Here is a 27,999-nt window from a genome sequence, read left to right on the forward strand (position 1 = left end):
GTATGTGACCTGGCGTGTAGCACTCTTTGCTAGGAAAATTAGAGCAAATTATATAGCCAAGATAGCCACCAATTGTAAAGGAGATGAATTTATTTGACCCTATCTACATCAAGTTATATTCTATCTTTATCACCAAACTCTGAATATAATTGCACATTGTATTAATTAACATTATTTTTTAATATATTAGTGGTCATGTGGTGATTTTAGCCTATAAATTTTATTGTTTAAGGTCTTAACCTGTATATTAAGGTACTTTTATAGCTCTGTTTAGAGTAGGTAATGTATTGATAATATAAATGTTTTAAGTTTTTTTGTATTAATCCAGCATATTTTCTTTTAATTGTTAAATGATCCTGTGTACATTGCGGCAGCCTTTGGCTATGTGCAATAAAACTGACTGGCTGACTGACTGACTCCTTAAGGCGAGTGATAAAGCAGGATATCAAATCCAAAACTCTTCTTAGTTAAGTAATTCTATAATTCTACTTCAGGCATAGGCAAACTCAGCCCTCCAGATGTTTTGGAACTACAATTCCCATCATCCCTGACCACAGGTCCTGTTAGCTAGGGATCATGGGAGTTGTAGTCGCAAAACACCTGGCGGGCTGAGTTTGAGGAAGGCTGCTCTTTAGCATGGAAAGGGACTTGGTTGAAGGAGCCGCTTCCTTCCACGTCTAACCACGCGCCGCCAGATCAGTTGCTTACTGCAGTGTGTATTGATTTATCTTTTTTTCCTTTTTTTTTACAAGGGAAACGAACCACGTGAGCACCCCTGAGATCTCCCCTGCCTTCTATGCATTGCTCCCCCCCTCGTCTCTCCCACCTCCCCGATGATTTTGCCTCTGCCTCTATTAGTGCCTGCTGGGGGCTGCTGTGTGTGTCTCTGTCTGTACAGTGGACCGGCCCCCTGCTGAAAAAGTTTGCTGACCCCTGTGAATCTACTTGATCTAGCATGTCATCATCTAAATATTCTCCCCTCCTCGTCCTCCTCCCCCGCTCCCCGCTTGCTACCTGCTGCTCCTTTAAGGACTTTGGGAAAAGAAGGAGGATGCTGGCTTTCTGGAGAATACCAACTAGATGATTTTATGAGTAACATTTGTGTGCATCAAGTCGGTCACGACTGGACCTAATGGTCAGGGGTCCCTTTACCTTAAAGCCCCTCCTTCCTCCTTTAATTCCCCTATGCACATGAGGTGTTCCTCCATCAACTTTTGCTCACCCACATCTCCTCCTCCCTAAATCCAGTCAGATATCCCCTATGAGGTTGATGTAGCTCCCTAAGTCAGATTTTCAAAGTATAGCGCAGGAGAAGAATGCTTCATGGACAGGGGGGGGGGATTAAGACAGGAGCTCGCCGGCGCCGTGGTGCAAAGATCCCTCTGCCCCCCCCCCCTTTCCCACAGTTGCTAACCGTTTTTTAAGGGAGCTTGCACCAAGCTTGCACATTATCTCTAACAAGCCCCTAGAACAAAATAAAATGAAAAGGCAGAAGAAAATCTAATGAAGTCCTCAATTCCAATGCGAGACACATTCAAGACTGAGCAGTTCTTCCAAGTCATCCTCATGATTCAAATCACCACATATCAAAAAGTTAAAGCGATCACCAGTTTGTTGTTCTCTAAAGAAATTAATAAAGTCACAGACAATGAAGTTCCCGGCCAATTTGTGTTTAAGTACGATGCTGACGTTTTCAAATATTTTTTTTTGGGGGGGGTGTAAAGCTGTGACACCCTGAACCTAAAAAGGACCCAAAACTTGGGTCACAAAAGCTGCAGCCCTAACTGCACTTACCTGAGAGTAAGCCCTGCTGAATCAAATAGGACCTTACTTCTGAGTAGACAGTAGGACTGCAGCAAGAAACACAGTTGGGAATCAGGGCCTTCTGTTTTAACGTCTCAACCAGAGGAAAGTGCAATATTGGAGATTAGGGAGAAAGGATGGAATATGAATAGATTGGGGGGAGGGGCTGAGGAGAGACCAGAAACCACAGGTAGCAAGACAAGGCACCGCATGTTGAGATCTCTGAAAGCAGGGGTGGCAACTTGAATAAAATTGGGGGGGGGGATCGATCGCATGATCAGGTGCACAGACAACATTTGAATGGCAATGCCGATCAACTTTGGGAGTGCCGGCCCCTCAAATATTTTATTGGGGGCGGGGACAAAGGGACCTCGGCTTCTAGGAGTTTGTTCTATGGCTTAAAGTAACAGCGTATCTTGATGACAGGAGTTCGGCAGTGGAGGGGTAAGGGGGGTGTTTTGCGGCGCGGGTGAGTCATCCTCGCCCTCTAACTCCCACAGGAGGGACGCTGACTACGAGGGGGGCAAGGCTTTAAAGAGCCCCCCCCATGCCCACGCCACCGTCCCAACCGTCCAGTTCCCCACCTGACCCTGGGGCCCCTCACATCTCTCTCGGCCGTCGCCAATGCCTACGAACCCGAAACGTCCGCCAGCCTCGACGGGCAGGATAGTAGCAGCAGCAGCAGCAGCAGGGCTCGGGAGAAGGCTCCTCCTCGCCGTGCGCCCCCGTTGCCTTCGCCCGCGGCTCCTTCTCGCACCAGCACTGCCGCCATCGCCCGCTCCTTCCGACACACTCTTCACCACTGATACCACGAACTACCGTAACTTCCGACGAGGCCCGAGGAAAGGAAAAGGGAGGGCAGAAGTTGCCGGAAAAGGGGCGGGAGCGGGAGCCCGTGAAGCCGTGGACGCCGGGGAAGCCGGGGCAGCCCGCTGGGGCAATGGCAATGCCGATCAACTTTGAGAGTGCCGGCCCCTCAAATATTTTATTGGGGGCGGGGGCAAAGGGACCTCGGCTTCTAGGAGTTTGTTCTATGGCTTAAAGTAACAGCGTATCTTGATGACAGGAGTTCGGCAGTGGAGGGGTAAGGGGGGTGTTTTGCGGCGCGGGTGAGTCATCCTCGCCCTCTAACTCCCACAGGAGGGACGCTGACTACAAGGGGGGCAAGGCTTTAAAGAGCCCCCCCATGCCCACGCCACCGTCCCAACCGTCCAGTTCCCCACCTGACCCTGGGGCCCCTCACATCTCACTCGGCCGTCGGCAATTCCCTACGAACCCGAAACGTCCGCCAGCCTCGACGGGCAGGATAGCAGCAGCAGCAGCCGCAGGAGAAGGCTCCTCCTCGCCGTGCGCCCCTGTTGCCTTCGCCCGCGGGCGGCTCCTTCTCGCACCAGCACTGCCGCCATCGCCCGCTCCTTCCGACACACTCTTCACCACTGATACCACGAACTACCGTAACTTCCGACGAGGCCCGAGGAAAGGAAAAGGGAGGGCAGAAGTTGCCGGAAAAGGGGCGGGGGCGGGAGCCCGTGAAGCCGTGGACGCCGTGGACGCCGGGGCAGCCCGCTGGGCTATGCGCAGAAGCGGTGCCTGCTCTGTTGGCGGCATATGTGCCAGCTCCCTGGGGGACATGGGTCCCCAAGCACCCGCAAAACTCCCCATGAAGGAGCTGGGCACCCACAAATTTCGGGGCACGCTCCATGTCATCCACAACCCCCGGCACCTACGGTAGCCTAGGGAACAGCATCCCAAGTTGCGCTTAAAGAAGTTGCGCAATCGAAAACAGCAACTGATCTTAAATACAATAAACGAATTGCTCGTTTATTGTATTTTAGAATAGAATAGAACCTACCTAAGTGACGCTGACATAACCCCCCCCCCCACAAATGCACTAACTATTACCCTCCCTCTCCACCCCACTTCTTCTTCCACAACCTTATTCAGGATATAACACTATTGTCTCACTTCAGATGTAAAAAAGAAAGGACTCTGCAAAATGAAAAGAGATAGAATGCATGTACTTTCTTAAACCAAGAAAATCTTTCATAAAATTATTTAATAAAGGAGTCCCTGGGAATGGCTACCACATGAAGTTCACATCCTAGCTAACTTTGCTGCGCTGGCATAAAGTGTGATGAGTGGAGAAAGGGGGGGGGGTTAGAATTAGATTTGGATTAAAGAGTGGGAGGTAGGTTCCGGAAAGTAGCCTATATGTAGTCCTATAGGTGTTTACTTGAGGCGTTTTGGACCATCTGGCTTAAGCACCTTTGTGGCGCTTGTGTTGGGTATAAATGTTTATAAGCAATGTTGTCAGTGTTGTTCACAACATTCTGGATTTGTTGGGGTGTTGGGATAGAGATATGGGTATTGGCACGCTCTGGCGCCAACATTGTGCTGGTTGCCTGCTGAGTTGGCCATGCATGCCAAGTTAACAACAACAACAACAACAACAAAGTTATTTATACCCTGCCCATCTGGCTGGGTTTCCCCAGCCACTCTGAGCAGCTCCCAACGGACTGACTCACCACTGCCACAGCTTAAGAGGCCTCATGAGGCACTGGGACAACGCTGCTGCTGCTGCTGCTGCTGCTGCTGCTGCTGCACTGTGAGTTGAGGAAGGCCGCTCCCTCCTCAGGCTAATTCCACCTGGCCCAGGGGGCGGGGCCCAGGGGGCGGGGCCCAGACTGACTCACCACCGCCATGGCTTTGGGAGGCCTCATTGAGGCACTGGGACACAGCTGCTGCTGCTGCACCGTGGGTGTTGAGGAAGGCCACTCCCTCCTCTAGGCCCACTCCACCAGGCCTAGGGGGCGGGGCCCACACTCGCCACCGCTACAGTTTTAACGACACTGGTGTTGCTGCAGCAAATGTTAAAAAATGTTTTTATATATTTTAAAGTGTTTTAAAGGGGTTTTTACTTTCTACTTTGTTGTACCACCGTGAACGGTGGTTTTTATTGATGTATTTTTATTTTGTTCCATTTTATTTTGGTTTGGGGTTGGATATTGAGTGGGGTGGGGATTTGTTTTTGTTTGGTATAATTGTTTTTGGTTTGATTTGTTTTTCTATTTTGTAAATGGAGGTTGGTTTGAGGCTTGGGATTGCTACTGTAGTGGGGCGAGGGAGATATGGCGGTGGGGGCAGATGTCATAGGTGAAGGGGAGAGAGATACGGATATGCTCGTACCCCTTCCAATCTGCGCCCCATCCCAAGGGACGAAGGTAGGGTGAGCAAGGATTACTCACCTCCGTCACTGGTGTTGTGCAGTGCCAGGTCTATAGGCAACAAAACCACCACCCTGTGAGATTTCTTCACCTCGCAGGGGGTTGACCTGGCTTGTGTGACTTAGACCTGGGTGCGCGAAGGGGAAACTGTTACCTTTCGAGAGATGGCGCCCCCGGGTTTCTCCGTCCTCCACCAGTCGCGTACTGTGGGCTGGGGGGGAGGGGTGGCATTATTAATCCGGGAAGATTGTTCTTTCAGGGCTCTACCACCGCCATCGATCCCCAGCATTGAATGTGTTGGCCTAGTGTGGGGCTCCGAGGAGAGCTTGGCTGCCTGGCTGGTGTACCGGCCACCTAGCGCACCAGCAGCCACCCTGTCAGGCCTGCTGGAGGTGGTGGCCGGCTGGGCCTTGGAGTTCCCTAACCTATTGGTATTGGGGGACTTCAACATCCATGCCGATGCCACTCCCTCCTCACAGGCTCTGGACCTGGTGTCTTCCATGGCGACACTAGGACTCTCCCAGTTTGTTTCAGGCCCCACACATCAAGCAGGCCACATGCTGGATTTGATCTTTGGCATAGGTATAGATGTGATCATGTCTCCTTCAATTAAGGTGTCATGGTCTGATCACTATGCTCTGAAAGCCAGGATTGATTTTCCACCCCCACCCTGCTTAGGTGGCGAGCCAATTTGGGCTCGCCCGCAGAGGCTGATGGACCCTGATACATTCCGCCAAGCCTTGCGGGACCTTGCTCCCCCTGGCGACTCATTGACTGAGCTTGTTGAGGGCTGGAATATCCAGCTCCTAGCAGCCATCGATGAGATCGCACCTAGGCACCCTCTGCAACCCCGCAGAAACTGGGCTCCCTGGTTTACCGAGGAGCTTCGGAAAATGAAGCAGGACCTCGGACGGCTAGAGCGAGTATGGTGGGGTGCCCGTGACGGAGCCTCAAGAACATCTTATAGGGTTTTTATGAAAACCTACGAGATGGCAGTGAAGGCCGCTAAGAAGTCCTACTTCTCAGCCTCCATTGCCTCCGCTAGCTCTTGCCTGGTGCAATTATTTAGTATAATTAGGTCTTTAACATCCCTTGAAGGACAGCCAAATTTAAATAACAATTTGACACACAGCTGTGAGGCATTTACGAGCTTTTTTTGCGGAGAAGGTCCTGTAGCTCCGCCATGACCTCCCTGCCAATTTGGATACAATAAAGGAACTGGAGGCCCCTCGACTGTCCTCGGGTCCAGTATTGGACCACTTTGACCAGATATCCCCAGCCGATGTGGACAGACTCCTCCGAGGTGGAAATCCCACCACCTGTCATCTTGACCCGTGCCCATCTTGGCTGATTAGAGTGTGTCCAGATGAGGTGCGGGCCCCCCTGGGTGATATCATCAATTTGTCCCTTGGCACCAGGATATTCCCAGGGGAAGTGAAGGAGGCAGTGGTGCGTCCGCTCTTAAAGAAAACATCATTAGATCCCTTAGATCTATCCAATTACCGCCCGGTTTTGAATCTTCCATTCCTGGGTAAGGTGATTGAGAGAGCGGTTGCTGAACAGCTTGGTAGGTTTCTGGATGAAACATCGGCTCTGGATCCATTCCAGTCCGGCTTCCGCGCTGGTCATGGGACCGAGACGGCTCTGGTCGCCCTAACAGATGATCTCCGCAGGCAGCTGGATCGAGGCGGGTCGGGGCTGCTGATTCTTCTAGACCTGTCAGCAGCCTTCGACATGGTCGATCACGAACTCCTGGACCACCGCCTTGCCGATGTGGGGATCCAGGGCACAGTGCTTCAATGGCTGCGCTCGTTTCTCCCTGGTCGGGGACAGAGGGTGGCGCTTGGGGGGGAATTGTCATCGCGCCACACCTTGGTGTGTGGAGTGCCTCTGGGTGCGATTCTCTCCCCTATGCTTTTTAACATCTTTATGCGCCCCCTCGCCCAGCTTGTCCGGAGTTTGGGGCTGGGTTGCCATCAGTATGCCGATGACACCCAACTCTATCTGTTGATGGATGGCCATCCTGACTCGGCCCCAGACACACTGATCAGATGCTTGGAAGCTGTGGCTGGATGGTTACGTGGGAGCCGGTTGAAGTTAAATCCTTCGAAGACAGAGGTCCTCTGGCTGGGACGGGACGATATGGGATTGAGGGGGCAACTCCCATCTCTTGCGGGGGTGCAATTAGTGTCAGCATCGTCCGTTAAGAGTTTGGGTGTAATCTTCAATACCTCCCTCTCTATGGAGGCACAGATTACAGCTATAACAAAGGCGGCATTTTTCCATCTCTGCCAAGCTAAGCAGTTAGCTCCTTATTTCTCTCGCCCTGACCTAGCCACTGTGATCCACGCGACGGTAACATCCAGATTGGATTATTGTAACTCGCTCTACGTGGGGCTGCCCTTGAGACTGACCCAGAAACTCCAGCGGGTGCAGAATGCCGCGGCGAGACTCCTTACGGGGTCTTCGCTGTGAGATCACATTCATCCGGTGCTATACCAGCTGCACTGGCTCCCGGTGGAGTACAGGATCAGGTTTAAGGTGCTGGTTTTAACCTTTAAAGCCCTATATGGCCTAGGACCCTCGTACCTACGGGACCGCCTCTCCTGGTATGTCCCACAGAGAAATTTACAGTCTGCAAATAAAAACATCCTGAAGATCCCAGGCCACAGAGAGGTTAGGCTGGCCTCAACTAGAGCCAGGGCTTTCTCGGCCTTGGCTCCAATCTGGTGGAACACTCTGTCACAAGAGACTAGGGCCCTGCGGGACCTGACATCTTTCCTCAGGGCCTGCAAGACAGAGCTGTTCCACCAGGCCTTTGGTCAGGGCGCAGCCTGACCCCCTCCTCTGGCAAGCTGCACAGAATGTTGCTTAATGGTTGCCATCAATTTGATTTTAATTAATTTTATAATGAATGTTTTTAGAATGCTGGATTATTTTGATTGTTGTTAGCTGCCCTGAGCCCAGCTTCGGCTGGGGAGGCTGGGATATAAATAAAATTTATTATTATTATTATTATTATTATTATTATTATTATTATTATTGGCCATTATAATGGGGGGGGAGGAGGAAGACAGGCCATTCGCTCTGTCGTTTGTGATAGGGAATGGTCAGTGAGACATGTTAAGCACCTTTGTGATTGGCATAAGGTTTACAAGCAATGTTGTCAGTGTTGTCAACAACGTTATTGGTTTGTTGGGGTAGGGATATGGGTTTTGGTACACTCTGGCACCACCATTGTGCTGGTTGTGTGTCAGATTCTAGCCTGTTTGTGAATTGTTTTATTGAGATCAGGAGTATTGTTTTAGTTGGTATGGGTCCCCCCCCCCTTGTTTTCTTTTTCTTTTACCCACTGATTTTATTTGTTGCTTTTGTGTGGTGAAGAAAGAGACGGTGAGGTTGGCGGGGGTGTTTGTCTATTTTTGTTTGTGTGGTGGTTCTTTTTGAAATACTTTATTCTCACTTTATTGTCACTTGTGCAACTTGTATACAGTGAGATTGCACGGGCACCCCCCACTCAGCTCTCTTAGTCTGAATTCCCCTCCTTTACTGACGCACACCCACCAAACCCCAAAGTCCGTTGCCCTGTTGTGATCTTTTCATTCAGCAGCCTAACAGCCCACGGATAGAAGCTCATCTTTACCCTGTTGGTGGGACTAATCCTGCTTCTATATCTTCTGCCTGAGGGCAGGAGATCAAGAAAGTGCCAGCCAGGGTGTGAATCATCCCTGAGAATTTTCCTCACTCTCCTGAGGCAACGTGCTATGGGTAGAGTCCTTGGGAGGGGGGCTGAGAGTGGGGGTTGTTGGGGTGATTGGGGAGTGGAGAGGGTGAATTGTTGGGATTGGGGTGGGATTGGGGGTCTCTATGGAGGGGCAGAGTGGGGGGGGATAGTGGCGATGCTGGCAATATTAATGTCATGGGGGGACAGGTGAAAGGGAAGGGGGTCACCAGTCCACGCATTCGAGGTGAGTTCCGGATACTTCATTCAGCTGATCACATGCCAGTTGCGTTGTTTTCCATATCGTATCAGAAAAGCGTCAGTGTGGCTAGGAAACAAATAAAGTTTCAACTGTAACATTTTAAACAGTTCGTAGCTTTCCCTTCGCAAACGTGGTCTCAAATGGCAGATACAACGGCAGAGTGAACCTCCCCTCCCCCCCCAATAAAAAGTATCTGAAGGCAGAATGGCTCCCCCCACTTTATCGAAAGTTCAAAAAATACATAATTATATGTGCACTAAACATGGCCAGACGTAAATATAAGAGAGAGAAACAAAACCCGTGTAGAAGGGAAAATAAAATAAATATAAACTGTATATTTTGCAAGGTTGTTATTGTCCTTCACCAGATCATAATCTGTTGCAATATTTCAGTAGTAGATAGGTAGCCGTGTTGGTCTGCCATAGTCAAAATAAAAAAATTCCTTCAGATACACACTGAAGAAGTGTGCATGCACACGAAAGCTCATACCAAGAACTAACTTAGTTGGTCTTTAAGGTGCTACTGGAAGGAATTTTTTTATTGTTGCAATATTTGTAAGAATGGCTTTATGACTAACAACAATGGGAAGTGAAGTGTGGCGAGGTGACTAATCCTCGAAGCTTTGCTGATCTCTTTTAAGAAAAGGTTGGTTTGGGGTTTAATTCATTTTGATTTGTTGGAAGCAGCTCAGAGAGAATAAGGGTCCCTGATTTTGCATGCCAAACCCCTGCACTGACTGTTTCAGGTCGTAATTCTACGTCTGAGCTGGGACGTGAACCCAGATTTCCAGGCTAACATAGACTCTCACATGCGGATCTGTTATTTTTGGATAACAGATTGGCAAATTAAATTACAGGAATTTGTGGAGATGGCTCAATTGACTAGCAAACTCAGAGGAAACTCAAAGCAAAAATTTGTGGGAAAATGGGATGGTTATAAAAGATATGCTCAAATCTACAATAATAGTTTTGACTCCGTGCTAGCGTTTGAGTGACCAAGGAAGTAAAAGCAGGTGGATAACAATTAAGGATTTATTATGTTTTCTGGATGTATTGGAAAATTTATATAGAAAGGTTTATTCATGATAACGAATGGGCGTAGGGAAGGGAGAAAGGCACTTTTATTTATGGGGCTTGGGGTTAAGTGTGGTGCTTGTGCAACGGTGTGGGGGCTGAGGGGTCCATGTACGGCCGGGTGCCCTTGAGGTCATCGCCTCGGACCCTCTGGTGACCGGCGGAAGGGGTGAAGAAGACATGCCCCCGCTTCCGTATCAGAAGCATTGTAAAAATGGATAAGGGGGAGAATGATTTGTTATGAGATGTAAAGGCAATATAAAGTTAAGAAATGCATAAGAAGTGGTTAAAACAGTGGATCATCAGAGGTGCTGATGGAAGTCCAAAAAGATCGTATCAGTGATAAGTTTTGTAGTACATTTTATAATTTATATGTTAAAATTAATAAAAAATATTATAAAAAAGGTGAACAACTTTGGTCGGCCCTTTGGTCTGCCCTCACGGCCCTTCATTTCATCCATCCTTTCCTTCCCATCTTATACTCATGACAACTCTATACACAGCAAGGTGGTCTGACACCTAAGGACTGGCCCAAGGTCACTCAGTGAGCTTCATGGCAGAGTAGGGATCCGTCTGTCTCGAGAGACAATGACGTGACTTCCCCTCCGCCCCCCAAAAGTACCTGAAAGCAGAATGGCTCTTTTTTTCCTCTATTGAAAGTTCAAAAAGTTCATAATGATATGTGTGCTATACATGGTGTTATGTAAATAAAAGGGTGAAAAAGAAAAAGAGGAAATAGAACCTGCGTAGACAGGGAAATAAATTGGGCCCCCCCAAAAAAAAACCTGTATACAGTAGTACCTCCGGTTACGTAACCCTCTGGTTACGTAAACTTTGGGATGTGAAAGGGCAAACCTGGAAGTATCTGACCAGGCTTCACCACGCACGCATGCGCAGAAGTTTGCAGAAACCTCAGGATCCGACCGGACCTCCGGAACGGATCCCATCCACAACCAAAGGTACCACTGTTTTTTGCAAGGTTGTTATTCTACTTCGTCAGATATTAACCTGTTACAATATTTGTAAGAATGTCTTTATGACTAACAACAATAGGAAGTGAAGTGTGGTGAGGTGACTAATCCTGGAAGCCTTTCTGATCCATCTCTTTTAAGAAAAGGTTGGTTTGCGTCTCGATTTGTTTTAATTTGTTGGAAGCAGCTCGGTGTGGCTGGGGTAACTCAGTCAGATATGTGACTCTAATTTTGCATGCCAAACTCCTGCTCTGGCTTTTGCCAGTAGTAATTCTATGACTTAGATGGGACGTGAACCCAGATTTCCAGACTGTGGAATGTAATCCACTCGGAGCAGTCAAGTACAACATTCCTTGTAATGCTAGAGAAGACATGCGAGGGAAGGTTTGGTCCAGCCAGTCAAAACTTGTTCTTCCTGGCTGGAGCATCCTTCCTTTTGCATGTGATAGGAGGTTGGCATGACTTAACCTGTCCAGGTAACAAAAGGACAAGTCATGCAGCACACTCTCTCTTTTTCACTTCCTTCTACGTTTGGCTAGCTTTGAGCTAGGATTGCCCTGCTAGCTTCTCAGCTAGCAGAGGCACTGGTATCATTCCTCCCTATGGGGTCGATGCACATGTACATATTTGTAACTAAGTCTGCCTTCAGGGATCACACTGTGCTCTGCCTGATGTAAGTAAATTTCTTTTATTGACTTTGAATAGAATTGTGGTGTCTTTATTCTTTTAAGAGGGAATCAAGGGAACTTATCAGGAGCATACAAATCAGTCTGACATTCTGACATTCAGTCAGACATTCAGTCAGACATGCTGAATTGTAAAAGAGTGAGAGCCTGCAACCTTACACAAGCCTGCAACCAGCTATCTGTTGTGCATGTAAAAAAGAGGGGACTGTAAACTCTGCTAAGTAAAGGAACTTGCTAGCACAAGTTAGGAAGGATATTAATAAACAATATATCCTCTCCTGCCACCCTGAACATTTGCACAGTGTGTGTGTGTGAGAGAGAAAGAGATTGTGACAGGGAGACACTTAGAAAAGGATATCAGAATTTAAATTGTGTTAAATAAGTCCCACCCAAGGGAAACAAGTTCTACTGAATCCACTGGAACTTTTTTCTCTGTTGTTGTTGTTGTCATCATCCATCTGTCTTGCGAGACAATGGCATGACCTCCCCTCAACCCCCCTAAAAAAACATAAATCAAGGCATGGTTGCTTTCTTTTTTCTTTATTGAAAGTTCAAAAAGTACATAATTATATGTGCACTAAACATGATGAGACATAAATATATATTTGGAATGATCGTCCCACAGGAACCTTCTGGTATGGAAAGATTAGCTGAAGGGCTGTGCCTAGGGTCTAGAAGTGAAAAAAGATGTGTTAATTTAAAATAGGGCAAGAGTAGCTATCAAAAAATTCGGGAAGCATGATATAATAATACGATGCAAGAAATAATGTATTTTTGTTTTGTTGTAAACTACCCTAAGATCTGTACTCTTACATTACCATACATTAATATACAGGTGTGTATATTCTTACTATCTTACTACTTTTTTCTTTTTCATTTCAACTCTCTTTCTTTCTCACTCTATCTTTTAATAAATGAAATTCTTATAATAGAATATTATTATTTTTAATTTTTAAAAAACCTGCCCTGAGATTTTATGGAGAAGTGTGGGTAGTAAATTCTATTATTAATAATAATAACTGATAGGAACAAATGCAAACCAAAAAGAAATTCATGCAAGCAGCCACCCTCACCCTCACCTCTTCCCCCACCCTCAATCCCAGTGTTGAATCCATTTGACAGTAACTTCAGAACCTCACCGTATACGCTAAGGAAGACTCGATGGAAACATTTTTTCCCCATAGTATCTTTAAGTTGGTATTCTCCAGCAAGTTGTTTGTTGGTGTTATTGATAAAGAGGTCATTTCCTCGTAGATAGAAGTGTTCCTTGAATGAGCTATTGTAGGGATTCAGTTTTCCTCCAGTTATGACTAAAATGTCAACATTAGGATCAGATGAACTGCTCTTATTAATAAAAATTAAAATGTTGGGATAACTGGGAACATTAGCAAAGATAATCCCAGATGAACCTTCTGCTATGGAGACGTTAGCACCAGGGCAGTGTGTGGAACCTGGAAGAAAATGAGGGCAACTCATTAATAGAATTCTACCACTAACCAGACAGATTAAATCTCACATCTTAAGAGAGGCAGGATATCATTACACCATACAAAAAATGGCACCTGTCAGGGAACTGACATGGGAGGTAGAGGCGGAGGGAAGGCTCTCAAATGATGCTGGAGAAGGGCCCAGCAGGGAGAGAGGCAGCTCCGCAGATGGGGAAGCAAATCAGCGCAACGCCAGGGATATAGGAGCGTCTCCACCCCCATCGTTCTACCCGGACACTGAGGTCCAGCACCGAGGGCCTTCTGGCGGTTCCCTCACTGCGAGAAGCCAAGTTACAGGGAACCAGGCAGAGGGCCTTCTCGGTAGTGGTGCCCGCCCTGTGGAACGCCCTCCCACCAGATGTCAAAGAGAACAACAACTACCAGGCTTTTAGAAGACATCTGAAGGCAGCCCTGTTTCGGGAAGCTTTTAATGTTTGATGTATTATAGTATTTTAATATTCTTTTGGAAGCCGCCCAGAGTGGCTGGGGAAGCCCAGCCAGATGGGCGGGGTATAAATATTATTATTATTATTATTATTATTATTATTATTATTATTATTGAGGGGCTGATGGGGGAATCGGCGAGAGGGCTCCAGGACTCTTCACCGGACACCAGCGGGGAGAGCACGGGTCCTCCGCTACCCACGCCCATCCTGCACAGAAAACTTCCGCGCAGAGAGAGTAGGAGGAGACTGGGTGTCAAACAACTTTTATGTTGGAAAAGATTTAAGAAACGCCCACTGATGGATTCTGCTAGCGACTGAGGAAGCCACGAAGTGAAGGGCTGCCCAGACTGAAAGGTTTAGCAAGGCAACAAAGCCTGGAGAGGCGGCAACTTACGCACGAGCAACCCATACACATTACAGCACCTTTGCAATTGCACATTTGGTAAAGGTCATATTACACTTGTTGAAGGCAGTTTGGAAGCTTACAGGATCCCATCTTTGGGGGGCAGACTATCCTCATTGGCATGGCAGGTTCGGTTCACCCTCTGTGCCCCAGGTGCCGGCAAATGCCACATCGCTCCTGCTACTGGGCTGAATACAACATTTTACAAACTTGTCTTAAGAGTCCTTACACTTTGAGGCATAAACTTGCAACACTGAACTAGCAAATCTAGTTCCACACTTTTCCTGGTTTCTTTACTTTTCTACTGAATCGAATATTCCAAAATTTGTAATCTTCAAATTTCTTCCTCTGTTAATTTCTATTAGCTGCTATTCTGCAGGATTTACTCAAGACCTGCTCGGTTATCTACTTGCTTATAAAAGTAGAGGTAAAGGTACCCCTGACCATTAGGTCCAGTTGTGACCGACTCTGGGGTTGCGGCGCTCATCTCGCTTTATTGGCCGAGGGAGCCAGCATACAGCTTCCAGGTCATGTGGCGAGCATGACTAAGCCACTTCTGGCGAACCAGAGCAGCACACAGAAATGCAGGGACCGAGCAATGGGAGCTCACCCCATCGCAGGGATGTGAACCACCGACCTTCTGATCGGCAAGGCCTAGACTCTGTGGTTTAACCCACAGCGCCACCCACGTCCCTTACTTGTTTATAATGGTTCTTAAAATCTTCAATAAACGTTTTGCAGTGCTCCTTATTTTCTTTATCATCCTTTTCTCTTACCCTGTTTGTTATGCCTGCCAATTCAGCATATTCAAGCATTTTAAACAGCCACTTTTCCTTAGTGGGCACCATACTCGCAGCGGCAGAGGAAGCCAATCGGGCACCTGGGGCTGCACACATGCCCTGCGCCCAGGGGCTGGGCAAGCCACCCATGTGGGCAGGGCCAGCTGCCCATGGGGTGGGGTGAGCCGGGGCAGGAGGCTCCGTGCGACCTCCAAGGAGTCTGCCTGCCTCCTCACATTCAGCCACCCTACAACTGAGGGCAAGGCAGCGGGCGGACTGTTTGGGGCAGAGCAGAGCCTGTGGGTGCCCAAGCCACCGCATCTCTCCTGGACGCACTGGAGGTCCCGCCGTGAGTGCCACCAGGCATTTTGTCACCCCCCTTAGTGGTGACAGCCAGAGCAACCTTCCCCCACTGCACCCCCCCTTCCTCATTCTCCACCTTGTGTCAATAAAACTCTAGCCACAGTGGTGGCATATAATAATTATTTATTTATTTATTTTAGGGACTTCTGTTGTTACCATTCCCAAGAAGAATGCCTCAGCCTTTTTTGAGGAAGGTTTTCTTTTTAATATCTTTTTTAATTTAGCGTGGCAACATCAACACGTTGGAAGTTCCTGCCTATACACACACACACACACACACACACACACACACACACAACTTGATTGTTAAAAACAAACAATCCCGCAAAGCGGTTTACAAAAGATTAAACCGGTAAAAGCAAGCAATACTTGAAAACATACAAAAGCCAAAGTACTCAAGCAGATCAAAATTACCTCAGCTTTCTAAGCATTTGGGTAGGCTTGTCTCATCAAGAATGTTTTTAGCTGGCGCTGAAAAGTGTATAGTGAAGGCATCTGCTTCATCTCAACAGGCAGGGAGTTCCAAAGTCTAAGGAAGTGCTGCCACACCAAATGGTTGAGTTATTACAGATGCAGAATGGATATTATGTAGTACTAGTGCAGTGGTCATTTAACCGGCCCACGAGGTGCCCCCAAACTGAGCCGCCCACTCAGCAAGTTCCCGCGCGCTGTGCTAAACCACTGCAGGGGGACTCACTTCCATGGCACAGAAAATTGAGTCTGTGCATATGCTGGAAATCGCATCTGCACAGACACAAATGCCAAAAATTGTGGGCATGCACACTTATGTGCACACACAATCCGGCCCACAAAGGGATCTCCACTGGAGTGAACCGGCCCAGGCAAGGTAAACCTTGCTGACCCCTGCACTGGTGATATCAGGCAGGCAGCTTCCCTGTATTCTTTTCAGCACCTTCTGAAGATATTCATACTTAGACATATTTAGGCAAGCGTACTTGGTTATTTTAGGGACGCGGGTGGCGCTGTGGGTTAAACCACAGGGCCTAGGACTTGCCGATCAGAAGGTCGGTGGTTTGAATCCCTGCGACAGGGTTAGCTCCCATTGCTCAGTCCCTGTTCCTGCCAACCTAGCAGTTCTAAAGCTTGTCAAAGTGCAAGTAGATAAATAGATACCGCTCCGGCAGGAAGGTAAACAGTGTTTCCGTGTACTGCTCTGGTTTGCTACCCCCGAGTTGGTCACGACTGGACCTAATGGTCAGGGGTCCTTTTACCTTTACCTTTACTTGGTTATTTAGGATGTTTTATGAGTTTTAATTTGCTCCAGTCCATTTTATTGCACTTTTAAATGGTTGTAACTTTTTAGTGATAATTTTATTGTTCTATCTTTTTATAAGGTTTCTACAATCCAGTGTTATATGAATTTTATGAAGTAAATAAATAAATTCAGCGCAACACACCCGCAAGTAAACTGCAACTGTTTTTCTTATTCCTGCTATTTCTTAATCCCTAAAAGCCTTCCACCTGAAAGCGTATTTTGCCCGGGGCAGCCACACAATTGAGTTAGCTGGGGTGTGAACTCAGCTTTTTCTGGGCAGCATGCCATGCTCAGCTGTGGAAGTGGAAAAGTATTTAAGAGAACTGTCATGTACTGTAATGTGAGCTGAATCTCTTAATAGCCCTACAGCTCTGCTGTTTACTCGCTAGCATGAGTGAGGAGGGATAATATTAAAACAATATATTCTCTCCTACCTTCCTTAACATCCTCACTGTGGTATGGATACCCTGCACTCCCCACCTTCTAACGACAGCCTCTTCGTCTGTCCTACACTGGTCTAGACACTAAAATATGTTGACAACTTGCCAAGGAAGACATAGCAAAACCTGTGAGAGATTCAGGATTGTGGAAACTCAGAGTTCCATATCTTGCTGAACGGATTTCTCTTGCCAAAAGGTTTGTTTCTTGCAAAAGAAAATCTTATCCCAAGGCGAGTTGGCTTCCACAAGAAAGACAGCGGAGTTCCCAGTTTATCATGCAAGCGATTCACAGATAGTTCTTGAATATCCCGTAGTTCTTTCCCATGGGTCTTAATAGCTCTGTTGATTAGAATGTGGCGCTGATAACACCAAAGCAGCCTGCAGGTTGAATACCCATAGAGGACAGCTACGAATTTCTGCCTTGCAGTGCAGCTGGACTTAGGTGATCCTCAGGGTTCTTTCCAACCCTACATACAAGTCTATGATTATATGAACATTTGCACACCTCTCCTGATGAAATCAGCTGCCAACGGTTCTCCCTCTCCACACATTCACCCCATCAGAGTTTTGCTCTTGCTTACCCATTTGTTGTCTCTGGGCAAGATGGGGCGAATACACCGAACCACACACCTGACCTCGGCTTAATGTGGACACTAAGCCCCTCCTTTGGGACACGGGTGGCGCTGTGGGTTAAACCACAGAGCCTAGGACTTGCCGATTAGAAGGTTGGCGGTTCGAATCCCCGCAACGGGGTGAGCTCCCGTTGCTCAGTCCCTGTTCCTGCCAACTTAGCAGTTCGAAAGCATGTCTAAGTGCAAATAGATAAATAGGTACCGCTCCGGCCGGATTGTTTCCATGCGCTGCTCTGTTTCGCCAGAAGCGGCTTAGTCATGCTGGCCACATGACCCAGAAGCTGTATGCCAGCTCCCTCGGTCAGTAAAGCAAGATGAGCGCCGCAACCCCAGAGTCGGTCCAGTCGGTCAGGACTGGACCTAATGGTCAGGGGTCCCTTTACCTTTAAGCCCCTCCTTCCTCCTTTAATTCCCCTATGCACATGAGGTGTTCCTCCATCAACTTTTGCTCACCCACATCTCCTCCTCCCTAAATCCAGTCAGATATCCCCTATGAGGTTGATGTAGCTCCCTAAGTCAGATTTTCAAAGTATAGCGCAGGAGAAGAATGCTTCATGGACAAGGGGGGGGGGGGATTAAGACAGGAGCTCGCCGGCCCCGTGATGCAAAGATCCCTCTGCCCCCCCCCTTTCCCAGAGTTGCTGACCTTTTTTAAGGGAGCTGGCACCACGCTTACACATTATCTCTAACAAGCCCCTAGAACAAAATAAAATGAAAAGGCAGAAGAAAATCTAAGGAAGTCCTCAATTCCAATGCGAGACACATTCAAGACTGAGCAGTTCTTCCAAGTCATCCTCATGATTCCAATCACCACATATCAAAAAGTTAAAGCGATCACCAGTTTGTTGTTCTCTAAATAAATTAATAAAGTCACAGACAATGAAGTTCCCGGCCAATTTGTGTTTAAGTACGAAACTGACGTTTTCAAATATTTGGGGGGGGGTGTAAAGCAGTGACACCCTGAACCTAAAAAGGACCCAAAACATGGGTCACAAAGGCTGCAGCCCTAACTGCACTTACCTGAGAGTAAGCCCTGCTGAATCAAATAGGACCTTACAGTAGGACTGCAGCAAGAAACACAGTTGGGAACTAGGGCCTTCTGTTTTAACGTCTCAACCAGAGGAAAATGCAATATTGGAGATTAGGGAGAAAGGATGGAATATGAATAGATTGGGGGGAGGGGGCTGAGGAGAGACCAGAAACCACAGGTAGCAAGACAGGGCACACTTTCTGGGGAGCAAGTCTCACACACAGTTGCTTGGGCAGAGGACTGCAGAGGGACCATAGTTGGGTTGTGCGTGTGTTTTTTTCAGAAAAACGTAGAATTGGAAGGGACCCTGCGGGTCATCTAGCCCAACCCCCTGCAATGCTTTTTACCTTGCATTGATCTCCAGTGGCGTAGCGTGGGTTGTCAGCACCCGGGGCAAGGCAAGTAATTTGCGCCCCCTAACCCGTAGATTTGTGCCCCCTAACCCGTGGATTTGCGCCCTCTAACCCATGAATTTGTGCCCCCTAACCCTAACCCCCAGATGTTGCGCCCGGTGCGGCCGGCCCCCCCTGCACCCCCCACGCTACGCCACTGTTGATCTCAAAAACCTTCAGTGTCTTTTTTCCAGTTGGATAGGCAATTAACAGGTTTGTTTCACAAATAACGGAGAAGGAGGGTTTCTGGCTTGGTTTGATTTGCCTTTGTTCTAGTTTTTAGCATGTGCTTAGTACCGTAGTTTCAGGCTGTGAGCCGCCCTGATATCTATGGGTGGAGGGCAGTAGTAGTAGTAGTAGTAGTAGTAGTAATGATGATGATATTTTTCGCAGGGCTTAGAGTGAGCGCGTGATGGCCAGCTGCTGGAATGAATGGGGTCGGTGCTCAATGGTCTGGTTTGCTTTACAACCCCTAGGAACCTTGTTGGGGGGGGTGGGGGAGGAGAACGAGCCCACCCCTGAAGAAGAAGAAGAAGAGAAGGAGGAAGAGGAGGGGGAGGAGGAGGAGGAGGAGGAGGAGGAGGGAAGGGAGGAGGCTTTCCTTCCCCGGGGTAGAGTTGGCCGTAACATTCAACACAGGGCAGGATTCCAGGGAGAGAAACCAGGGCAGCTGCTGCTACTTCTCATGACTTGGGCTAGATGTAGCGGAACAGGACAGGCAATAGGAGCCTGTAAGCAGGGCTGCAGGTGCCTGCAGGCTAAAAGGGAAAAAAACAAGGCAACTTTCCGCAGGAGCGGCTCCTATGAGCAAGACGTCCCTGCCGCTGTCTCGAGAGACAATGAAGTGTGCCTCCAGGGAGAAGTCAAACAGCTGCATTAGCAACTTCCTGTGAAAAGAACTCCAACACTCCACCCTAACCTGCCAAGGGAGACAAGGCAAACCCTTGATAAGTTCGAGGAGGAGGACTGGGTAGGACCCAAGACTACCAATCTTGCCCAGTTACAGCGCCATAAAAAATGGCCACGTGGTGGTGGTGGGGCAGTATATTTCTAGGTAGTCGAGTTGTGTCCCGCATGTTGAGATCTCTGAAAGCAGGGGTGGCAACTTGAATAAAATTTGGGGGGGGGGGGGTCGATCGCATGACCAGGGGCACAGACACCATTTGAATGGCAATGCCGATCAACTTTGGGAGTGCCGGCCAGTCAAATATTTTATTGGGGGCGGGGGCAAAGGGACCTCGGCTTCTAGGAGTTTGTTCTATGGCTTAAAATAACAGCGTATCTTGATGACAGGAGTTCAGCAGTGGAGGGGTAAGGGGGGTGTTTTGCGGCGCGGGTGAGTCATCCTCGCCCTCTAAGGGGGGCAAGGCTTTAAAGAGCCCCCCCATGCCCACGCCACCGTCCCAACCGTCCAGTTCCCCACCTGACCCTGGGGCCCCTCACATCTCTCTCGGCCGTCGGCAATTGCCTACGAACCCGAAACGTCCGCCAGCCTCGACGGGCAGGATAGCAGCAGCCGCAGCAGCAGCAGCAGCAGGCCTCGGGAGAAGGCTCCTCCTCGCCGTGCGCCCCCGTTGCCTTCGCCCGCGGCTCCTTCTCGCACCAGCACTGCCGCCATCGCCCGCTCCTTCCGACACACTCTTCACCACTGATACCACGAACTACCGTAACTTCCGACGAGGCCCGAGGAAAGGAAAAGGGAGGGCAGAAGTTGCCGGAAAAGGGGCGGGAGCGGGAGGCCGTGAAGCCGGGGGAGCCGCTGGGCTATGCGCAGAAGCGGTGCCTGCTCTGTTGGCGGCATATGTGCCAACTCCCTGGGGGACATGGGTCCCCAAGCACCCCCAAAACTCCCCATGAAGGAGCTGGGCACCCACAAATTTCGGGGCACGCTCCATGTCATCCACAACCCCCGGCACCTACGGTAGCCTAGGGAACAGCATCCCAAGTTGCGCCTAAAGAAGTTGCGCCCAATCGAAAACAGCAACTGATCTTAAATACAATAAACGAATTGTTCCGGCTCCTAGGAGTTTGTTCTATGACTTAAAGAAACAGCATATCTTCATTGACAGGAGTCCAGCAGTGGAGGGGGAGGGGCAAGGGGGAGAGTTTTTTGCGCGGCGGGGAGGCATCCTCGCCCTCTAACGCCCACAGGAGGGAAGCTTCCGATCAGGACTGCTCCCCCCCCCCCGAAGGCGGGCAGGGTTTTTAAGACCCCCCCCTCTGCCCACGCCACAGTCCCAACCGGCAGTTCCTATCCTGGGACACCCCCCCCACACACACACACACATCTCACTCGGCCGTCGGCAATCGGCTACGAACCCGAAATGTCCGCCAGCCTCGACGGGCAGGATAGCAGGGGCCGCAGCAGCAGCAGCAGGGCTCGGGTGAAGCCTCCACCTCGCCGTGCGCCCCCGTTGCTTTCGGCCCCGGCTCCTTCTCGGACCAGCACTGCCGCCATCTCCTCTCCTTCCGACACGCTCTTCACCAATGAAGCCCGCCAAAGGGAAGGAGGAAGTGGCGGGAGCCGGTGAAGCCGGCTGGGCTCTGCCAAGAGAGGCGGTGCCTACTCTGTTGCAACATAGAGTTGCGGCGTGGGTCCCGGTGGAACAACAAATTTCGGTGCCAGGGCCATGGATGCCCGGGCACCTACGGGGGGGGGGGCGGTGCGGCCAAGCTGCCGCACCTGGACATCGGAATACAGTGCAGGTGCGTTTTGGAGAATGGAAACTCGCCGGGACGGACGGCACCGACGCGCGCCTCTGTGCCTATCCTTAATCATAGCCCAGGGAACAGCATCCCATGTTGCGCTTAAAGAAGTCCATCTACCCAAACGAAAATAGCAAATGATCTTCTTTCGTTTGTGAATTGTTCGTTTATTGTATTAAAGAACAGAATAGAAAAGAGAGACAATGCATGTACAGTGGTGCCTCAGGTTACAGACTCCGCTAACCCAGAAATAGTACCTCGGGTTAAGAACTTTGCTTCAGGATGAGAACAGAAATCGCGCGGCGGCAGCGGGAGGCCCCATTAGCTAAAGTGGTACCTCAGGTTAAGAACAGTTTCAGGTTAAGAACGGACCTCTGTACTTTCTTTTTTTTTTTTTATAAAATTTTTTATTGCGTTTCTTTCCATAGGTTAACAGATTTGTTTACACAGCAACATGCAAGAAACATTTTTTTTTACATATGAAGAAAAGTAAAGAGAAAGAAGAAAAAGTTAAGATACTTTCATAACGTCCTTCGACTGCTCATTTTTGGACCTCCTCGCATCCTCTCAGCATTGCATTCATTATTCTAACTAGTTCAGCAATTTGTTATCTTATTTCCCATCTTATTATACCTTTAGATTTATTATGTTACCAATTTCGAAAATTTGTAATTTAGTTTTAACCCTCTTAATAAACATAATATTTTGTTTCTAATTTGTCTCGTTTTTTTCCATCAATACTTACTTTATCATTTACTTAAAATAAATTGCAGAAGCATAACGTTTCTTAATCGTGCGCAATCTTAACATTCAAACAACTTATAATGTTTTTGCAAATAATCCTTAAATTTTTTCCAGTCCTCCTCCATTGTTTCTTCGCTCAGATCTCGAATTCTGCCAGTCATTTCTGCCAACTCCATGTAGTCCATCAGCTGCGTCTGCCAGTCCTCCAGTGTGGGTAAATCTGGTGTCTTCCAGAACTTTGCGATAAGAATCCTAGCTGCTGTGGTTGCATACATAAACAAGGTTCTGTCCTTCTTTGGCACCTTCCGGTCCACCATGCCCAGAAGAAAGGCCTCTGGTTTCTTAGAAAAGGTATATCTGAATACCTTTTTCAGCTCATTATGTATCATTTCCCAAAAGGCCTTTACTTTCGGGCAGGTCCACCAGAGGTGAAAGAATGTCCCTTCTGCCTCCTTGCATTTCCAACACTTATTATCAGAAAGATGATATATTTTAGCCAACTTGACTGGGGTCATGTACCACCGGTATACCATTTTCATAATGTTCTCTTTCAAGGCACTACATGCCGTAAATTTCATACCGGTGTTCCATAACCTTTCCCAGTCCTCAGACATAATGTTGTGTCCTACATCCTGTGCCCATTTTATCATAGCAGATTTAACTGTCTCATCCTGTGTGTTCCATTTAAGCAGCAAGTCATACATTCTCGAAAGTACCTTAGTCTTTGGTTCTAGTAACTCCGTCTCCAGTTTCGATTTCTCCAACTGGAAACCCACTTTTTTTATCCATTTTGAATACCTCTTGAATTTGAGCATAATGTAACCAATCTCGCACCTTGTTTTTTAGTTTGTCCTGGCTTTGGAGCTTCCAATTATCTCCAACTCTTTCAATCAATTCCCAATATTTTGACCTCTGTACTTTCTTAAACCAATAAAATATTTAATAAAATTACTTTATAAAGGAGCCCCTGGCCTGGGAACGGATCATCGATTGCTTTGAAGAGGACGCACACACTTGTTTGGAACCTTCCACGGGAGGTATCCTGAGGGAGCTATTTTCTTTTGATAGGGTTTCCCAACCCCTTCACGTTTAGTGTACAATTTCTTTTAAGCTAGCCTTTCTGTGTGTCTGCTTTATAGGATGATTCCCTGACAACCCGTCTGGGTTGCCCTGTGTCTCTCCCCTTAGATTGTCTATCAAACCTATTTTGTTGCACTGGAATAAAGTGTGATGGGTGGGGAAAGAGAGGGGTTAGAATTAGATTTGGGTTAAAGAGTAGGGGTAGATTATAGAAAGCAGCCTATATAGGTGTTTGTTTGGGGTAATTTGGACCATCTGGCTTCCAGCCAGTTAGTCCTGGTTCTCAGCTGGCATGGGAGACCTTGTTTAAGAACAGGCCATTCGCTCTGTCGTTTGTGATAGGGAATGGTCAGTGAGACGTGTTAAGCACCTTTGTGATGGGCATAAGGTTTATAAGCAATGTTGTCAGTGTTGTCAGCAACGTTATTGGTTTGTTGGGATAGGGCTATGGGTTTTGGTATGCTCTGGCATCACCATTGTGCTGGTTGTGTGTCAGATTCTAGCCTGTTTGTGAATTGTTTTATTGAGATCGGGAGTATTGTATTAGTTGGTATGGGGTTCCCCCCCTTTGTTTTCCTTTTCTTTTACCCACTGATTTTATTTGTTGCTTTTGTGTGGTGAAGAAAGAGACGGTGAGGTTGGCGGGGGTGTTTGTCTATTTTTGTTTTTGTGGTGGTTCTTTTTGAAATACTTTATTGTCACTTTATTGTCACTTGTGCAACTTGTATACAGTGAGATTACACGAGCAGCCCCCCCTCAGCTCTCTTAGTCTGAATTCCCCTCCTTTACTGACGCACACCCACCAAACCCGAAAGTCAGTTGCCCTGTTGTGATCTTTTCATTCAGCAGCCTAACAGCCCACCGATAGAAGCTGTTCTTTACCCTGTTGGTGTGACTTATCATGCTTCTATGTCTTCTGCCTGAGGGCAGGAGATCAAGAAAGTGCCGGCCAGGGTGTGAACCATCCCTGAGAATTTTCCTCACTCTCCTGAGGCAACGTGCTATGGGTAGGGTCCTTGGGAGGGGGGCTGAGAGTGGGGGTTGTTGGGGTGATTGGGGAGTGGAGAGGGTGAATTGTTGTCATCTGGATTGGGATTGGAGTGGGATTGGGGGGGTCTCTATGGAGGGACAGAGTAGGGGGGATAGTGGCGATGCTGGCAATATTAATGTCATGGGGGGGGGGACAGGTGAAAGGGAAAGGGGTCACCAGTCCATCCATTCGAGGTGATTTCCGGATACTTCATTCAGCTGATCACATGCCAGTTGCGTTGTTTTCCATACCGTATCAGAAAAGCGTCAGTGTGGCTAGGAAACAAAGAAAGTTTCAACTGTAACATTTTAAACAGTTCTTAGCTTTCCCTTCGCAAACGTGGTCTCAAACGGCAGATACAACGGCAGAGTGAACCTCCCCTCCCCCCCAATAAAAAGTATCTGAAGGCAGAATGGCTCCCCCCACTTTATCGAAAGTTCAAAAAATACATAATTATATGTGCACTAAACATGGCCAGACGTAAATAAAAGAGAGAGAAACAAAACCCGTGTAGAAGGGAAAATAAAATAAATATAAACTGTATATTTTGCAAGGTTGTTATTGTCCTTCACCAGATCATAACCTGTTGCAATATTTGTAAGAATGGCTTTATGACTAACAACAATGGGAAGTGAAGTGTGGCGAGGTGACTAATCCTCGAAGCTTTGCTGATCTCTTTTAAGAAAAGGTTGGTTTGGGGTTTAATTCGTTTTGATTTGTTGGAAGCAGCTCAGAGAGAATAAGGGTCCCTGATTTTGCATCCCAAACCCCTGCACTGACTGTTTCAGGTCGTAATTCTACGTCTGAGCTGGGACGTGAACCCAGATTTCCAGGCTAACATAGACTCTCACATGCGGATCTGTTATTTTTCGATAACAGATTGGCAAATTAAATTACAGGAAATTGTGGACATGACTCAATTGACTAGCAAACTCAGAGGAAACTCTAAGCAAAAATTTGCGGGGAAATGGGATGGTTATAGAAGATATGTTCAAAAATACAATAATAGTTTTGACTCCGTGCTAGCGTTTGAGTGACAAAGGAAGTAAAAGCAGGTGGATAACAATTAAGGATTTATTATGTTTTCTGGATGTATTGGGAAATTTATATAGAAAGGTTTATTGTTTTGTGTACGTTCAATTGTAAGATAAAACATATGCGAAGGGACTTGACAGGAAGTCAAAAATGAAGAAAAGATTTTGTAAGATATAAGGGGAAAATATTTATTTTCGTTATTTTCATTATAATTATTATTTTCTGTGTGTGCGGAGGTGTGTTTCGTATGGAATGTTTGGGAGGAAATAAGACGGTAAATTTTAAATAACAAACAAAATATTGATGTGTGTAATTTTTATTTCTCAATTATATTTTGTGGTAGTATGGTTGTAATGCTTTTTGTGGCATAAAATCACTCAATAAAAATTATTTTTAAAAGACTCTCACATGCGGAAGTGGTTTTTTCCTGTACGATATATACTCTTAGATAAACTGCTACCACTTTTTACTGGGGTGATAGCTGCTGCCGGTGGTAATGTGGTTTCCTCCTTCCTTTCCTTGTTCTGCTGCTGTCGGTAAACCCGCAGCTCACGGCTCACACCAACCTCTTTATCCGCTCAGCACTGAGTCATTAAAAGCACACTCCCTGTACCTTACAAAAAAAAAGCCGCCGCCTGGATCCTGGAAGAATAGTGAGAGCGATCATTCATCCGCAGCCATTCCTGAGATTTTGAGTCCCTATGAATTTGTACTGGATTGTATTAATGGTTTGATGAATTTGCTTATTTGGGCTGATTATTCTGCTGTTGTGCCCTATGAATTTGTACTGGATTGTATTAATGGTTTGATGAGTTTGCTTATTTGGCCTGATTATTCTGCTGTTGTGCTTTTAACCTGACTCCAGGTATTGCGACGCTTGTTACTTTTTTAAATGCACTTGTTATTATGAGCCACTTTGAGCTCAAATTTGGGGTTGGAACAGGGGAATGCAAATATTGAATCAAATCGGTAGTTCATGCGTTGGTAGTAAGACTGGATTTGACGCCTGAGAGAGACGTTTTTAGGACCCACCCTATTCCGTGATAGTAATTTGTTTTCAGTATTGAATTTTAAATTGTTGTAACGCTCCCGATGATCTTAGGGTATGGGTGGAGTGAATAAGAACATTCTCAGGTTTGCAAAATAGATGGAGCCTTAACAAAAGATCTTCAGTCTGGCGAAATGTAACCTGGACCTTTTTGTTAAAAAAAAAATCAGACAATCTTGCAATACAGTGGTACCTCGGGTTACATACACTTCAGGTTGCATACGCTTCAGGTTACAGACTCCGCTAACCCAGAAATAGTGCTTCAGGTTAAGAACTTTGCTTCAGGATGAGAACAGAAATTGTGCTCCGGCGGCTAGGCAGCAGCGGGAGGCCCCATTAGCTAAAGTGGTGCTTCAGGTTAAGAACAGTTTCCGGTTAAGAACGGACCTCCGGAACGAATTAAGTACTTAACCCGAGGTAGCACTGTACTCCAGAAAAGGGAGGGATCCTGTAAGTTTCTTTATTTGCTTTTATTCAGGCATAAGCACCATCGCAGAATTCGTTGGGGCCAGTGGGCAGGATTGCAAACCCGGCATTCCCAATTAGCTCAATATTGTCGTTTGTGCTGTGAAGTGCTGCTCTTTGGAGTCGGAAAGTGTATTTGTCAATCAACCAGCAGCTGCCTGCATTTTGGGACTCGTTTTCCAGTGTCACAAATCTTGCAGCGGGCGGGAAGGCGGCTATGGAAACTTTCACGGGGAGCTGGCGCACTTCAAATTTCACGACACCACTTCGCCACTTAGCGGGACTTAACAACAGAGACAAGAGAATATTAACCCAGTAAACTTAGGGGAAGAGTAGGCACAGAGAGCCACAGACCTTTTCGACCTCACATTCATTGATCACTTTTTGCAGACTGCCGGAGCTTCATTGACATGTAACCCCCAAATTTTGGAAGCCCTCCAAACCAAAGTTTTGTGCTATTTTTATTCCTCGCCAGAGTTTCAGACCAGAGGCTTTCTCTGGGATTGGAACTGCGATTTGCTGCATGTAAATCGTTTTATCCGCCACTGAGATGTGGGTCTCGGACCTCATGCGATTCTTCCGTTTCCACCACCTCCGAATATTATGAAAAATAAAAGCAGTGGTCGTTTCTTGGTTTCAAGTTCCTGGCCCCTGAGTCTGAGTGCCTTTGACAACGTGCAAAAATGCCCTTTCTCTAGGGGAGCAAAGTTTTTCTTTATTGTTAAAAGGTTCTAGGGACAAAATGCCTCTGAACAGGCGCGGTGAGTCTTTGTAAAATACCGTAAATGCTCCCTTCTCCGGTGAGAGATTGGCTCAGTGCTGGTACCCTAGAAGCCTGATTCTCCGTGGCAAAAACACCAACCACCCCATGGGAAATGAATTTGCATATGCATGCACTCTCCC

The 27,999-nt window shown here is 47.4% G+C and overlaps 3 protein-coding genes across 6 annotated transcripts in view; 2 read left to right on the plus strand and 1 right to left on the minus strand.

Annotated features, from left to right (window-relative positions):
• The window catches only part of LOC308579674 (uncharacterized protein), a gene marked incomplete at its 3' end in the record, with an annotated part of 46,702 nt that extends 26,002 nt beyond the window's left edge, over positions 1–20,700 (minus strand). Inside the window, exons 1-2 of the mRNA XM_081180608.1 lie at positions 20,465–20,700; positions 12,880–13,191 (exon numbers count right to left, since the gene is read on the minus strand). Coding sequence (XP_081036734.1) covers positions 12,880–13,191; positions 20,465–20,606 — 454 coding nt within the window. The 5' untranslated portion in view covers positions 20,607–20,700. The remainder of the gene's footprint in view (positions 1–12,879; positions 13,192–20,464) is intronic.
• LOC308580708 (vomeronasal type-2 receptor 26-like) overlaps positions 1–27,999 on the plus strand; it is a gene marked incomplete at its 5' end in the record, with an annotated part of 196,714 nt that overhangs the window by 139,363 nt on the left and 29,352 nt on the right. The gene's annotated exons all lie outside the window — the stretch shown is intronic.
• The window catches only part of LOC308581066 (uncharacterized protein), a 123,245-nt gene that overhangs the window by 39,462 nt on the left and 55,784 nt on the right, over positions 1–27,999 (plus strand). The window lies entirely within an intron of this gene.

The sequence above is a fragment of the Podarcis bocagei genome (genome assembly GCF_964188305.1).
Source record: "Podarcis bocagei genome assembly, chromosome: 2".
NCBI classification, from domain to species: domain Eukaryota; kingdom Metazoa; phylum Chordata; class Lepidosauria; order Squamata; family Lacertidae; genus Podarcis; species Podarcis bocagei.